Genomic DNA, 14,870 nt, shown 5'->3' on the forward strand with positions numbered 1-14,870 from the left:
AAAGCCAGATAGGAGAATTTTAAAATTTGCTATAAATAATTCCCAAAAGTAGGTGGATCACCTCTCCCCCACCCCACCATATTTTTCTCTTTCATTCTCTTTGCTCTTCGTATGCCAAGATATTTTTTTTCACGTCAGATGGAATTGGCTTTGCTGCCTGATGGTGCCTCGTATAAATTACCCTCACAGTGTGATGCTCTCATAAGACTCCTCTCTGCCACAGAAAGAGCAAGTAAGCAAGCCCCTCTTTTTTGAGGGGGCGGCAGTCAGGAAGTCATAAGTCATGTAACGGAATCCATCATTTTAAAGTAGACAAATTTAGGGTGCCTGGGTGGCTCAGTGGGTTAAGCCTCTGCCTTCGGCTCAGGTCATGATCTTAGGATCCCAGGATCGAGTCCTGCATTGGGCTCTCTGCTCGGCAGGGAGCCTGCTTCCTCCTCTCTCTCTCTCTGCCTGCCTCTCTGCCTACTTGTGACCTTTGTCTGTCAAATAAATAAATAAAATCTTTTTTAAAAATTAAAAAAAAATAAAGTAGACACAATACAGTGGTATTTCCTGTATTCATAATATTGTGCAACCATGTTTTATCTAAACCATTTCATCACTCCAGAAGGAAACCCCATACCTATTAAGCATTTACTCCCCATATCACCAGTCCCTGGCAAATGCTAATCTGTTTTCTGTTTCTGTAGATTACCTGTTCTGAATATTTCAAAGAAATGGAATCATACAGTATGTGTCCATTTATGTCTGGCCCTTTCACTTAGTTCAATGTTTTCATAGTTCATCCGTGTTGTAGCACGTGTCAGGAGATCCTTCCTTTTTAATGACTGCATAATATTCCACCATGTGATTGCATCAGTTTGTCTACCCATTCATCTGCTGATGAACATAAGGACTGTTTCTGCCTTTGGCTATTGCAAAGAATACTGCTATGAACATTTGTGTGCAAGTTTTTGTTTGCACACCAGTTTTCAATTCTTGGAGGCATATCCCTAAGAGTGGAATCACAGGGCCATCAGATGACTCTATGATTAACTTTTGAGGAGCCACCAAACTCTTTTCCAGAGTAGCTGCACCATGTTACAGTCCCACCAGCACTGTGAGAGGGTCCCTGTTTGTCCACATCACTTTCCATCTTTTTGATTCTCACCATCCTAGTGAGTATAAAGTGGTGGCTCACTGTGATGCCCCCGGGGGTGTGTGCCAACCACTCCCTGTGTGCCAGGTGCTCTGGGGCAGGTGCAGTTGTGAACCAGACAGATCCTGCCCCTGCTGTCCCATTGCCAGTGAGTCCAGGCCGCCTTCTCCCTCCTTCATCAAGAATAGTGAAAGAGAAGCCTGCCTTCTCCTAGAGTATTTCAGTTCTGTGCGATAGCTGGATTGAATGAAAGTAGTTATCAGCCCGGCCCATGTTGCTGAGTTTTGATGCTCCTTTTTCCAGCAGTTAATTACAGGGACCTTGATATCCCCTTACAGTGAGCTTACGAGACCTATTTTAATTGGCTTCTGCTGCCACAAAGACACCTTTGAGTGACACCTCAATAATGGCCGCTGACCCTGCCCATCCCGGTACATGACCTGGTTAGTACTGCCCTGTTGTTTTGAGTTGTGCAACTTTAGAAGACATGCCTGTGTCGCCCCTGGGGGAGGCCGTGCCTGGGAAAGACTGATGAAATTCCGGGCCGTTTGAAAGTCGCCCAGAGGACAGAGAGCCGTTTCCTTGAACGTGCCTCCACCTTGCTCAAGAAAGCACAAAGCTGTCCCAGGCGGGTCGGAGGCCACCTGCCAGGTCCCAGTAGTCAACAGGATATTGTAGCATCTCCTTAAGGCATAGGTGCCTGCTTCCGCCACTGGTCCTAAAAGTTAAATAGACTGGGACTTCCAGGGAATCTCATTGAGACACACACAGGGGACAGCAAGGGGACACTGTGAAATGTACTGCCCTCACCTTCCATTGTTTGGGTCAGAATGCTTGCAGGCCAGTGAAAGACACTGCGTTCCAGCAACCACTGCCAAGACCAAACCTTGACTTTGTTCTCTTCCCAACTGAATATAACTGAGTTAATTCCACGTGCTCCTAATAAAGGCTCCCTCTCTTCTCACTTTGGAAGTCAGAGAGGGAAAGATAGCAACGCCAGGTAAGCCCCGGCTAAGCCCTGGGTAAACTCCCAGATCAGGAAGGCAGGTTTGACCCTGATTCTCCGATGTATAAGTTGAGTTCCCTTGAAGATGCCACGTAACCTCTCGGAACCTTGGTTTCCTTATGTGTTTACAATTAGCCCTACTGCTGTGAAAAAAGTGCTCTAATGGAAGGATGACCAGAGGGTCAGGAGGGTTTGGAGAGAGCCGTTCATTTTGCTGGGTTTGCACAGGAAGGTTTGCTGGGTGTCGTGGCCTCTGAGGCAAGCCCTGATGGATGAGAGGGGATTCCCCAAACAGAAGAGGCAGGAGGGACCGGCATGATGAGGAACCCTGCACACCCTTGGCACGCTCACATACCATGGCGCGGATGGAGTGGGGCCGTGCTGAGGCATTGGGGCTATTCACAGAGAAGCAGCACCACCTGCCGTCATGATGAGCAGGGACAGACCTGGGTTCAAGGCCAAGCTCAGAGGTTGAACTTTCCAAGCCCCACTTGCTTTATCTGTAAAACGGGAATCACGATATCATGAGACCCAACTGAGATAAGACACTGAAGATGCCTAGCTCAGTACTTGCTGCCTAATAAACAGTGACTGAGTACTACTATGTGCAGTTGTGGTTGTGGTTGCGTTGTTGTGATCATTTATAGTGTAGGCCACAGGGAGTCATTAAACATCCATGTCCCGATTAAGGCACGTTAAGATTAAGAAATGACACACCGCTGGAGTACCTGGCTGGCTCAGTCGTGTGGAGTGTAGGACTCTTGATCTCGGGGTTGTGAGTTTAAGCCCCATGTTGGGTGTAGAGATTGCTTAAAAACAAAATCTTAACAACAAAAAAGAAGGAAATGACACACCAGGGACAGGAGTGTGGCGATGGACTATTTTAGGTGCTCAACACATAACTTGGTTGGTTATTAAATGAAAAGGTCACTAAGGAATGGGTTCAGTTTTGTAGTCACTCTCCCTAAAGGTTCTCACCTATAGGAATTATAAATATGGGCCCATATTGATTCATTCTCCTGGTAAAAGAAAAATTTGTATTTTCCTTCATGGAGGTTTTTGATGGCTTCTCATATTTCAATCTCCTATCACCTGGAGAAGTACCAAAAGCATGTGGTCTGAACTACTGCCCTCAGTCCAGAAAAAAATGTATTGAATATCTCAAATAATAGATTCTTTGGCCTGGGATGTAGGAAGAGTGGATAAAGGGATAGGCTCAAAGCGCAGAAGGATCTGAGTGAGATGAACAGGAACTTTTTCTTAAGAATCTCATAAGAAATTGACCTCAGGCTGCATAGCTTCAGATCTGAAGGAGACTTTAGAGATTACAGAAGATGAATTCCTGTGCTTACGATTATTTATTTCAAAGGAAAGAAAATTAATGCCACAAATACCTTTTCAGAGTGCATATATTCCATTCCTTTCATACTCAAAACTTCCTTTTGGGCTAAATGTTATTCTATTTCACAAATGAAGAAACAGACTCGGGGGCGTAGATGCTGTCCATAAACTAGGTGCTTTATAAACAGCAAAAAGTTGTTTCTCGCCCTGCTGGAGCCTGGGATGTCCAAGACCGGGGTGCGAGCCCATTCCGTATCTGCGGAGGGCCTGCTTCCTGGGGCAGGGGCGGGGCGGCAGCTGTGTTTGCGCTGTAATGTCACATAGTGGAAGGAGCAAGGAATCCATTTCTGGATTCCCTTTTATATGAATGAGTCACTCATGAGGACTCCGCTGGCATGACCTAATCACCTCCCAAAGGCCCCACTTCCTAATAGAATTACCTTAGAGAAGAAGTTTTAACATAGGATTTGGGGTGGGGGGAAACATTCAGTCTCTACCATTCTGCCCCTAGCACCCCAAATTTCATAGGCCTCTTACAGGCAAAATATGTTTCATTCCACCTCAATAGACTCAAACTCATTCCAGCATAAGCCTAAAAATCTAAAGTCCTAAGTCTCATCTAAATTGAGGCCGAAGGGTCGCGCCTGGGTGGCTTAGTAGGTTAAACCTCCGGCTCTTGGTTTCAGCTCAGGCTGTGATCTCCTGGGTCCTGAGGCTGAGTGGCGCGTCAGGTGCCACGCTCAGCAGGGAGTCAGCTTGAAGATTTCCTCCCTCGGCCCCTCCAGCTGAGTGCAGTCTCTCTCTCTCTCTCTCTCCAAATGAATAACTCTTTAAAAAAAATAAATAAATTGAGGCTACAGGTATGATTCATTCTGAGCCAAACTGCTGTCTAGTTATGAACCTGTGAAATCAGACATGTCCTTCCAAAGTGCAGCGGTGGGACAGGCATGGGACAAGCATGCCCATTCTGAAAGGGAGAGACAGCAAAGAGGAAAGGAGTGACAGGCAGGTCCCGAGCAAGCCCAAAACCTTCCGGCCCCACTGGGGCAGATAGGAGTCCCTTCATTCATCAGCTAGAAATTTACAGGCGACCTAGTCTTCTATTTTACAAAAAACAAATGGTGCTTTGTTTTACAAAAAACAAATGGTAGCAAATGGTGAGAGCGTCCAAAAGTTCCTCTGTATGGGTCAGAAATATGAGTAAATTCAGAAGGTCTTTAATTTCTCCGTGAGAGATCCATGTGATTCTCTTAAAGGGAGACAAAGTTCTTTCAAGGGCTTAGGAGGCCTTCCCTGGCCTCCCTTGATGCGACTCTGATGGGCTGCCCGGGAGAGACCCCTTTGACCAGCACAGAGTCGAGCTGCTTACGTCCCGTGCCTGAGTGGAGCTCAGCCTCCTGCCGGGCTCCGATGCCTGCATCTGTCCCGTCTGGGAAGAAATTCTTTGCTCTGCCTGCTTCTTGCTGCTCATACTCGTGTTGCTGGAACAGTTTCTCTAGAGTCCAGTGGGAAAAACTTCTGAAACCCTTGGAGGGATGGGGAGTGAAAAAATTTTAAAACTCTTGACAATGTACGCTGATGGACCTAAACACACACAAAAAAGCAGATCCGTGGAGGGTAACTTTCAGGCCCATTAACCAAAACCCATTTCATCTTCTGGTTTCTCACTCCCTCTCCCCTCCACTGGGGAGGAACCCCAGACGGTTATTGCTCAAAGAGTGTAACTAGGGAAACCACAAACCTGTCCCAGTCACTATGGAGACAGCCTTTTATTTGTTTGGCCTCTGAGTATTCATGACCTCAGCAAGGAGGCCAGTAAAACGCGCTGGTGCTTCCTACAAAGACATTTTAATTCCCAGGGAGGAAAGTTGGGAATGTATGTTAGGACATCTCAGCAACTTCCAGAGCTCCCGCTGTGGGTGTGTTTGTAAAATGACAGCCCATTTTACAGGAGATGCAGTGAGGAGCCTATTAGAGTAGACTTAACTGAAGGCTGAGTTTGTGAATCAGCACGCCTTTTACGGTTTTAGGAACACTGGTGAAGAAGTGACGTGCCCAGAGTCCATCTGTCTCTCATGCAGTCAGGCCCCGGGGCCTCACCTGGGAACAGCCACTACAGTTTGCCAAGACTGATGAGTCCCCCAGGATGGGTCTCAAAAGTTTCAGGGCTCAGGCGCCTGGGTGGCTCAGTGGGTTAAAGCCTCTGCATTCGGCTCAGGTCATGATCTCAGGGTCCTGGGATCGAGCCCCACATCAGATTCTCTGCTCAGCAGGGAGCCTGCTTCCCCAACCTCTCTCTGTGCCTGCCTCACTGCCTACTTGTGATCTCTGTCTGTCAAATAAGTAAATTTAAAAAAAAAAAAAAAAAAAAAAAAAAATATATATATATATATATATATATATATATATATATATATATAAAGTTTCAGGGCTCAAATGGGAACGTTCCAGGCAAACCCTGGCAGTTTGGACATCCTGGGTATGAAGCCCTTTGGTCCCTAATATTAGGTTGATACAAGAAAGGATGGATTGGAGACAAGTCTCTAACCGTGAGAGCACATTCTGCAACAAGAACCCAACTTCCTTGGTCCCGTGGTCTAAAGTTGCTGCGAAAGGAACAGAACTCTCTCATCCTGAATACAGGGTGTGTCCGTTTGGTTTGGTTTTTGTTTGGTTGGTTGGTGTTTTTGTTTTATTTATCTAGAAATGTTAGAAATTGGTTTCAAATGGATAGTAGCCCAAATTAAGTGAGAGCTCGGTTTCTTCCTAGCAACTATCCTTCATGCAAAATTGGTTTGCGGGGATTCTACCCCCTGCATTTTTCAGCACAAAGTCATTTGCCAAATCCCCAACAAACCGGAAACTATGTAAACACAGAAGTGGAGTTATTGATATTTCCCAGTGATGTGTAAAACACCCCTTTATTCTCCAAGGTCTGGCTTGCCTCTTTTGTGCTAATCCATCATCTGTGTTTGCATGACTGTAGGGCTTGGTTTCGGGAGCATCTACTGGAGTGAATGCGGTTGTGCTTCTGCTGAGAAGTTGCATATGTTGAACAGCAATAGGGATACGTACTTGATAAAAGGTATTATGCCAGCCATGTGGCAAAGTCTGTACAAGGAGGCTTGTTGGAAAAGATTCATGCTTCAGTTTTTAACTGAGTTCTAAGCGGGGTGTTCTGATCAGAGAGCTTGATTAACCTAGGATTCTGTCCTTTATGAAGTAGGTTTAGTTGGTAGAACTCTTTGGAATACTCTCAATCATTTTATTATCTAAATGTATCTGTAAGTATGACCAGATATGGGCACATTGAATTTCAGAGGTCAGCAGTCACTTTAACTATTTCATAGTAGTTATAAATTTTATAATTTAATAATTATATAACTTATGAAATTTATATATATAATTTATATGTGTATCATATATTATAAATTATATATATAATTTTATATAAGCACTTGCATTTACATGCATACAGTAGGGAGATATTGCATGTAATTATTATGTAGGGGAAATAGGCATAAAGTTGTCAGTTCTATAGACAGGAACCATTGTGGATACATAAATAATTCATGGATCGGTAAACATATCAATATGCATGTATTCTTGGGTCTGGTGGACAAGTGTACCAAATGTGCAAAATAATAGATTCACCTCTTTTTGTTCATTTGAGATGTCATTTTAATGTGGAATTACAGTAGCTCCTTAATGATGAGAAGCAGTGACAATTCATTAGCAGACTGTGGCTTAGATCAAGTGTTTGATTTGCCTACAAAGTGTGGCCAGAACTCAATTATATGGAGTGTATACATTTCTTTTTGAACATATTTTTTCCCCTTTGCCAGTTAAAATAACCTTGAGCTTTTTTTTTCTTTTGAAGACCCCAGCCAGCAGCAGACAAATACTTCTATAATTTGCTCTTCAATAATGATTTTTTAGAATGTTAAACTGTCATTTAAAGAAAAACAACCTTAAGAATCACTACTGGATTCTTTGTTTTCTGCTTAAAGGACATTTGGATAATGCGAAGAAAAGAAACCTGGGCTACTTTGCTTTGTTTTAAGAAAACACGGATTCCCCAGGTTTTTTGTTACTGTTGTTGTTTGTTTTTGTTGTTTTTTTTTTTAATAGTTACAACACTCTGTTTCTCTTCTTTTGGAAAAAGGAATATACTTTGAGTGTGTATATGTAGAAACATATATATTTCATCAAAAACAAATTTAGATCAGTTTAGTTTTAGAATTCCCATAGACCTCTTAAGATAATTGAAATGTAAACACCACAGGTGCCGGCTTCTTCCAGAAATTTTCAAAGGATGTCTTACACTTCATTCTGTATCCTAGGCACCTAACACAGCATGAATAGCTACTAACCCTCAGTTGCTCTTACAGATTAGTTAATTGTTGGATTCGGAACCCATAGGCTTGCTTTGAATTTCTTCTAAGGCTTCCCTTGTGGATTTCATGCAGAAGTCCTTCTCCTTATTGTGTACCTTTTGTGTAGATCATTTTGCTTGGAAATTAGCAAACTGTTTAATTCCAAACTGTTTAATTAGCTCCTTCTCCATTTAGCATGAGAACTGCGGGTCCTCTAGCTGCGCCGTCCTGGAGCACACGCAGGACTGGATTGGGGGCCCGGAGCAGCAGTGCCCTTAGGCTAAGTTTCACTGTCCAAGGGCAGAGATTCTGGGGTCTCCCAGAACATCTGCATGAGAAGCACACATCTGGATGGATGTGCCTCGGTATGTAGACCCTGCATCTAGATGACTAGTTGGGAATTCTACTTTTCTTCCAGAAGCTTGTTTCTGGAGATCTTTCAGGTGTTTTCTCCTCACGGCGACTCAAAAGCGTCATGGAAATCATGACATTTTCTTTATTTGTTTGTTGCTGTTGGCGAGGGGGGGGCGGGGGGAGTGAAGGGGTAAGTGGGGGTGGTTAGGAGATAGGTAGATGGCTCTTAATATTGTCATCAAGTTTTTTTAAGCCCTTTGAAAAGGATTTAAATATGCTTCTTTAAGTTTCTGAACTGCAAAAATATTTCTTTTCTGCTTCAATTATGAAATTTGAAATTGTGATTGAAGGAGATGAATGGCGATAATATTATGCTTACGAAGGGGAATTCTGACAAAAGTGCTATCTCCCCCGTCAGCCTTTGGTGAAGATTATTTTTAAGTCCTCACTCATGCTGGCTTTCCTTGCGGACTTGTTTATATTCGCAGAGTATAAAAATACAGTAGTCGGGAAGCTCCTCTCAGGGAGTCTGCTGTGAGCTCTTGTTGGAGGAGTTCTTTCTAAATGGACTCTGGTATCATTTTAGCACACATTGTTTGGTGAAACCTGAGCTGCCCAGGGAAATTAGAGCAGCTAATTTAATATCATGAATGTTTTGGGGCTTCCAGACTTAGTCACAGGCAGGAGAGTGTAAATCAAATTGAGTTTTCTGTATAGAGTAGACGACGATGAAAGTCGCCTCCAAAAAAAAAAAAAACCAGCCAAACTTCCCTCCATCCACTGCCTTCCCGCTCCTCATCTTCACCACAGAAATCTCAGGTTATTCCAAACGTCTTCTCCAAATACTCCCCCAGCGGAGGTCTGTGTGGCAAAATGCTCCCCGTGTAGTCAGAGAAGGAATGCTCCATCACATAGGGCCACAGCCAGGACATCATAGCTCATGGCTTGAACCCCACCTTGCCATACCTTCAGTAGAAGGACTCACTGTGCAACCAAGCATGGCCAGCTGGGAAGTCCCTGGCACTGTGCTAGGCATCAGGGCAGGTCATTTTGTGTGATAAAAATGGATTCAGTATCTGTGAAATATACCTCTTACTGCCAGGGGAAAATAGAAAGATCGGGCATCCCAAGACTTGCTGAGTTCTTTGAGTTCTGTGTGCTCCCATATCCAGAGCTCCTTCTGCACATCCATGCCTCCCGAGCAACGGAGTATGGAGTGAGCAATGGGCTTTTTAAATTTGTTTTTGAGAGGACCTTTGAAAGAGCCCTTACAAAGCTGCAAAATGGACCTTTGACCCAAGAGCTCAGAACACAGTTCAGCAGCCTCCATCCACCCTCAGAAGCAAAATGCTAAGTCAAAGGCTTTGGCCTTAACTCCAGAAGGATCTCAGTGTGTTTGGTAGTGCCCCACTCCAAACAACTGCCAAGGGATGCTGGGCTTGCATTTATTTCGCATCCCCGACCCCGTGCTTGGGGACTAACTTTTGTGTATCTGAGATGTGATTTTGAAAGAAAAAGCAACCTTGTCTGAGAAAAGTATGTATTTGCTTTGCTTTAGGGGCCTAGCTTATTTGCATGAAATATCAGGATTGATTGCAGACAATTAATGACCTTTACGGAACACTCTGATGCTCAGTGCCATGAAGATATTAATAGCTGCGCCATGAAGCAATTCTCAGGTTTTCCTTTGCTTGACACGCTCCTCCTAGGCCTCATACCCCCGAAGACTTCCCTGATAAACTACGCGTATGGGAAATGACTGACGACTGAAGCCAGGGTACTGTTTATCTGTGGGTAGAGTAAAAGGAGGCAATCGTGGTTATAATAAATGTACACCCCACTTCTGCATAAATATTTGAAATTTTGGTACATTTCATACATTCTAAGAGCATCTATGAAAACTCACCCACAGAGATGCTTCTGTTACTGCTCAGTTTTCCTCATTACTAATATACAACCAGGTGTCCGCTTGTGCCGCCCAGTGAGCCTGTTTCAACATCACAGAACTGATCACGTAGGAGACCTTCCTTGCTTTTAGCCTTAGAGCGAGCAAGTCCCTCCCTGAGACTCTGTTTCCGCTGCTCCAGTAATCACCGGGCAGGACTCTGGTGGAACGTTGAACAGTGGGCTTGGTTTGGTTTGTCATCTTTTGCACCTGACCTTTCCCCCACCCTTTGAATCTCTTTCTACCTCTTCATTCTTTCCCTTCTTTCTATGAATTTCTCTTCTCCCCTGCAAACTGCATTCTTTCCACGTAACATTCTGTACATTTTTGGTTTCTCATGATCGAAAAGAAAAGCAACAGGAAGCATCTCACAAATCCAGCAAATAAATAATATTCTAATAGCAAGGACCTCTCTGAAATGTCTGCCCAGAAGCAGATGCACCACAAACGGCCATCATTGTACACTACCTCAGACTTCTCAATCTGATGATTTAGATACTTCTGTACTTAGGTGGATGGGGCCATTTTTGCCGAATTCAGCATATTTATTGAAGAATTTCTTGGAGCCAAAAGCCAACTCCATTGCATTTTGCTTGGTAAGGTTTGGTGGCCTTGATGTGGGGCAGGCATTGTTGATCATCTGCCCTTAAACTGATGATAAATCTAGAAACCAGGCAGCAGGACTAGGCTGCCTTAATAGAACCTTTGCAGGGAAATCCACAGCCCCAGTACTTACAGGAAATCTTGGGAAAGGATATTCAGCAAACTCACTTTAAGAAAGACTCGGGAAGAATTCCGGGTAGCGAGGACACTGGGAAGTTGGCATCAGTAAGAACTTTGAATTCTAGATGTAGAAGTTGTCCACCTAAAAAGTGTTTCTGCTTCTTGTGATACCCATTTGCCGCTTATTTTTAAACCCTAAATGTCTAAATCTTATATCGGGGGCATTTATGGAGATGATTCGGTTCCCTGTAATATCGTGGCAGAGCCCATCTGTTGTGACACACGACATCATTCTGATTGTACGTGTTTCATTCATGTGCCTTTACAGAAATCCTATATCTATCTGGTCTCTCGATGATGATAGTATTTTAAGTTTAATCCACCTTCCTGCAGCAGAATATAAAACCCTCCGTGAGGGTTACTGAACGTATTGTCGACACATCTTTTGCACAGAGTTGTTGAGGTAGATTAGTACAAGTCACAAATGAAAATTCCAGCATCAGGAAATCCCTTCACCTGAGAGGGGCTGATTTTTTTTCTGAGACAAAAGAAAAAAAGAAGTCAATAAGGGAGTTTTTCAGGACAGCCGTACTTCTTTCGGCCATTTGCCCCAAAGACCGTGGTGTGTTCTGCACACAAAATACAACAGACAATCTGGTGCCAATAAATGTTTTCTGTATTATCATCCTTTATTTTAGAAATCAAATGACTAATATATAATGCGAGATTTGAGTTGGAGCGTGGTCACGACTTACACTTAAGACCTATATTGATTTAGGGATAATGGTATATATTCATTATCTTTCAACTAAAATACCTCAGTCCCCAAATAGAATGTATATTAGTTAAGGCATCCTTTTAAGAGACATTATTTTTGTGCTCATAAGATGGAAAGGGAAATAAAAAAGGAGTCCCAGAATAGGTGCATTTAATTCTCCCCAATTTAAATTTAAGTGGTACATCTTTAAGGCAATAACAATATTCCTTTCCTTCTCCCATCAGGAATGCTTCCATCAATAGATTTCTTTAATGTTGATGGTGGTTTGGTGCAGTTTGAGGGGCTCTGTAGTTAGTCAGAAAATGCTTCAATAGAATGACCTACCAGATGGACCCCATAACAAAGCACAGAGGCATCAAACCACCACAGACATTTGGTGCTTAGAATAATAAAAAGACTATAAAATTAGATTAGTTGAGTCTAATTTGGAATCGGTATATTCCCCATGCACCCTCGCTGCTCTTGGGCAGATAAAGCCTTGAGATTTAGCACTGTGTCAGAGCAGAAGACTGCAACTTCCAGTAAAGGGAGACGAGGGAGAGGGAGAGAGGGAAAAAAGCATTCTGGGAGGTCGCGGAGGGCAGAGCAGTGACCTCCAATGATTTACAGGCCTTTAGCTTAATGAAATTGTTTCAGTGACATGACGGTAAGAGCTCGTAATGGATTGGATGCCCTAATGTAATGAAATTACTCCCTTCTGCCTAAAAAAAAAAAAAAAAAAAAAAATGCGCAATTAATATTTACTGAGACCTGACAGCCTTTGGTGCGCTCGTCTGTGTAGTTCTCTCAAACAGTCAGAGAGCAGAGACGGAGCAGCGTGGCAGACAGGCTGGCTCTGCGCGAGCTCCTGGCAGGGACGAGCAGAGACTGCCAGGGGTGGAGGGACAGGCACTCGGGTGGCCGGGGACGCCCGGCCCGGGCCGCCCGGCTCCTCGGCGCTGCCCCCACTCAGCCTTCACGCCCTCCCCTTGCTTTTCCACAGGCAACTGGACAACAACCACATCAGCTGCATTGAAGATGGAGCCTTCCGGGCGCTGCGCGATCTGGAGATCCTGTGAGTTGATTTTGCGACCGGTGCTGCCTTGTGTGCGTGTGCGTGTGCGTGTGTGTGTGTGTGTGTCCCTGTGAGGAGGAGAGAGGGGGCGTGTGTGTGTGCAGGGGGGGTCCGTGTGGATTGCATTTCTGTGTCTTCTGCTGCAGTGCTATTAAAATTGGGAACCGGGAGATCCCTCTGGCTCACCTTGGCCAAAGTGTTTGTAGGCAGCAAAGTGTGATTTCTCACCTCCCGCAAACTGGGGTTCCTGCTAATTAAGTCGCAATTGAGTCCTTTCTCCCCCGGTGCTCCCGCGGTATTTGTTGCTGGGTGGAACAGATGGGCCAGAATAGCCCCCCGGCGCCTGCCAGGGCGTTCAGGGAGAGTCTGTTTGAGTGTGAGCATGGGGAGAGACAGGTTACAGGTCTGGGAGATGCGAGAGGGGACAGCACCAAGGGGTCAGTGGGAATTACCCAGGATCACAAAGGGACCTTGGCACGGGGCAGGGGGGATGCCAAACAGCCTGGTAAAGTCTAGTCATTGCCATTGCTCCTGGGATCTCGCCTCGGGTTTCAGTGCAAACTTTAAGCAGTAACCTTAAAGTGGCAGGGTGGGGGAGAGGCGAGAGGAGGTGTAATTCCCCCCACCCCCATACCTTGTGGAGCTGCCTTCCTGTGTTCTGGATTTTCCAGTGGTTCCAACCTGATTTCCAGGGGTGGGTTGGGGGTGGAGTTCAGCTAGGAATCATCTTGGGGGTCATTCAAACTGAAGTTAAATTGTGTAAGAAAACATTTTGATGGTTGTCACTCAAACAACACTTCCAGCGGTCCCTGATTTGGAGAAACCTAGAAAGGAAGGCAATAAAGCCTAGTAGAACTTGTGCCAGGAGATGTGTGGTTCGGTCCTGACTCAGCCCCTAATTGGCTGTGTGACCTTGGGCAAGTCCCTTCCGCACTCAGAGTCTCGGTTTTCCCATTTGGAAAGTGAAGGGTTGGTTGCTGTAACTTGCGGATGGCTTCCCCTTTCCAAATTCTGTAATTGCTTGGTTCTAAAAATAGTTCTGATGGTATAGTTCTATCCAGCGAAGGATAGGGTAGGATTTGTTCAGCATCCCCCTGGGAAAAAAAAAAAAAAGCACAAAACCCTTACCTAATCACCAGGTTATATATCTCTGACTTCCAGAGGAATGAATAAATGTCGAACCAAAGACTGAATGGATTTATTAAAATGTCCCTTTCTTTTCACCTGGCCCCCCAGACAGTGGGCACGGGTTGGAGAAAGCCTCTCCACGTTGTGTGAGAGGAAGGTGATTCCAAGAGGAATCACGGGAAATAAAAGGGGACGCTGATACTGCAAGGAGCCGGAAATCTGATGAAAGCCGCGAATTCCCGGGACAGAAACGGCTGGTCCCACAGCCAGGGAGGTCAGGCTGTCAGTCCTAAGATGGATGGTGGCTTCTCACCCAAACTCTGACCCCGGAATGGGCAACAAATGCTTGTCTGCTAGGGAGAGGATGCCAGCCCCGTTCAGTGACCCAGGATTTCTCTGATCAGGAGAGAGGGGCTGGGAAGGGTAAGGTGCAATTTTCCCACCAGCACAAGAGCATTTCTGGAGAGGGATGCAGGAGCATGTCACCCCTTTCTTCAGGAAGATGAGAGAATTCCTTGGGAAGAGACCAGGAAATGGAAATCACCAGCTGCCGTGGAACAGCTGTGACAACCTGACAGCCTGTACTAGGAGTGGTGCCTCGTCTCACCAGAAGGTTGTCTGGGGGAGAGAGGATGGGGATGGACAGTCAGACACACCTGGGCACAGTGGGACTTTGGGCAAGCTATGCAACCTCTCTGAGTCTGTGCCCTCAACTTTAAGAAGAGGTGGCTTCTGTCCCTTCCATTCCCCTAACTTCCTCCCTGTCGTGCCCTCATCCCCATCAAACCCCTGTCTGGGACAGAACTGGATTGCTCTTCTCTACCCCAGTGTTTGCTATTTTTAAAATGTTGGTATATTATAGCATGTTGATACACCAGGTTTCTCAAACTTGAAGCTTGAAAGCCTATGGTGGGGTTTAAAAAAAAAAGTTCTCATTCCGTATTTTTACAAAGAGATCACGGGATCTGATGAGTTTATCTTCTCAGTTCCAAACAAAGCCAGATCAATAGCTTTGTTTTAAAGA

At 44.9% G+C, this 14,870-nt stretch overlaps 1 protein-coding gene across 2 annotated transcripts in view; it reads left to right on the forward strand.

The window, feature by feature from the left end:
* Window positions 1-14,870, forward strand: part of SLIT3 (slit guidance ligand 3) — a gene marked incomplete at its 5' end in the record, with an annotated part of 594,733 nt that overhangs the window by 427,534 nt on the left and 152,329 nt on the right. For both annotated transcript variants that reach the window (XM_082724113.1, XM_082724112.1), the window contains one exon: window positions 12,647-12,718. In XM_082724113.1, coding sequence (XP_082580239.1) covers window positions 12,647-12,718 — 72 coding nt within the window. The remainder of the gene's footprint in view (window positions 1-12,646; window positions 12,719-14,870) is intronic.

This window comes from Mustela nivalis (assembly GCF_964662115.1).
Source record: "Mustela nivalis genome assembly, chromosome: 3".
In the NCBI taxonomy this organism is placed as follows: Eukaryota; Metazoa; Chordata; class Mammalia; order Carnivora; family Mustelidae; genus Mustela; species Mustela nivalis.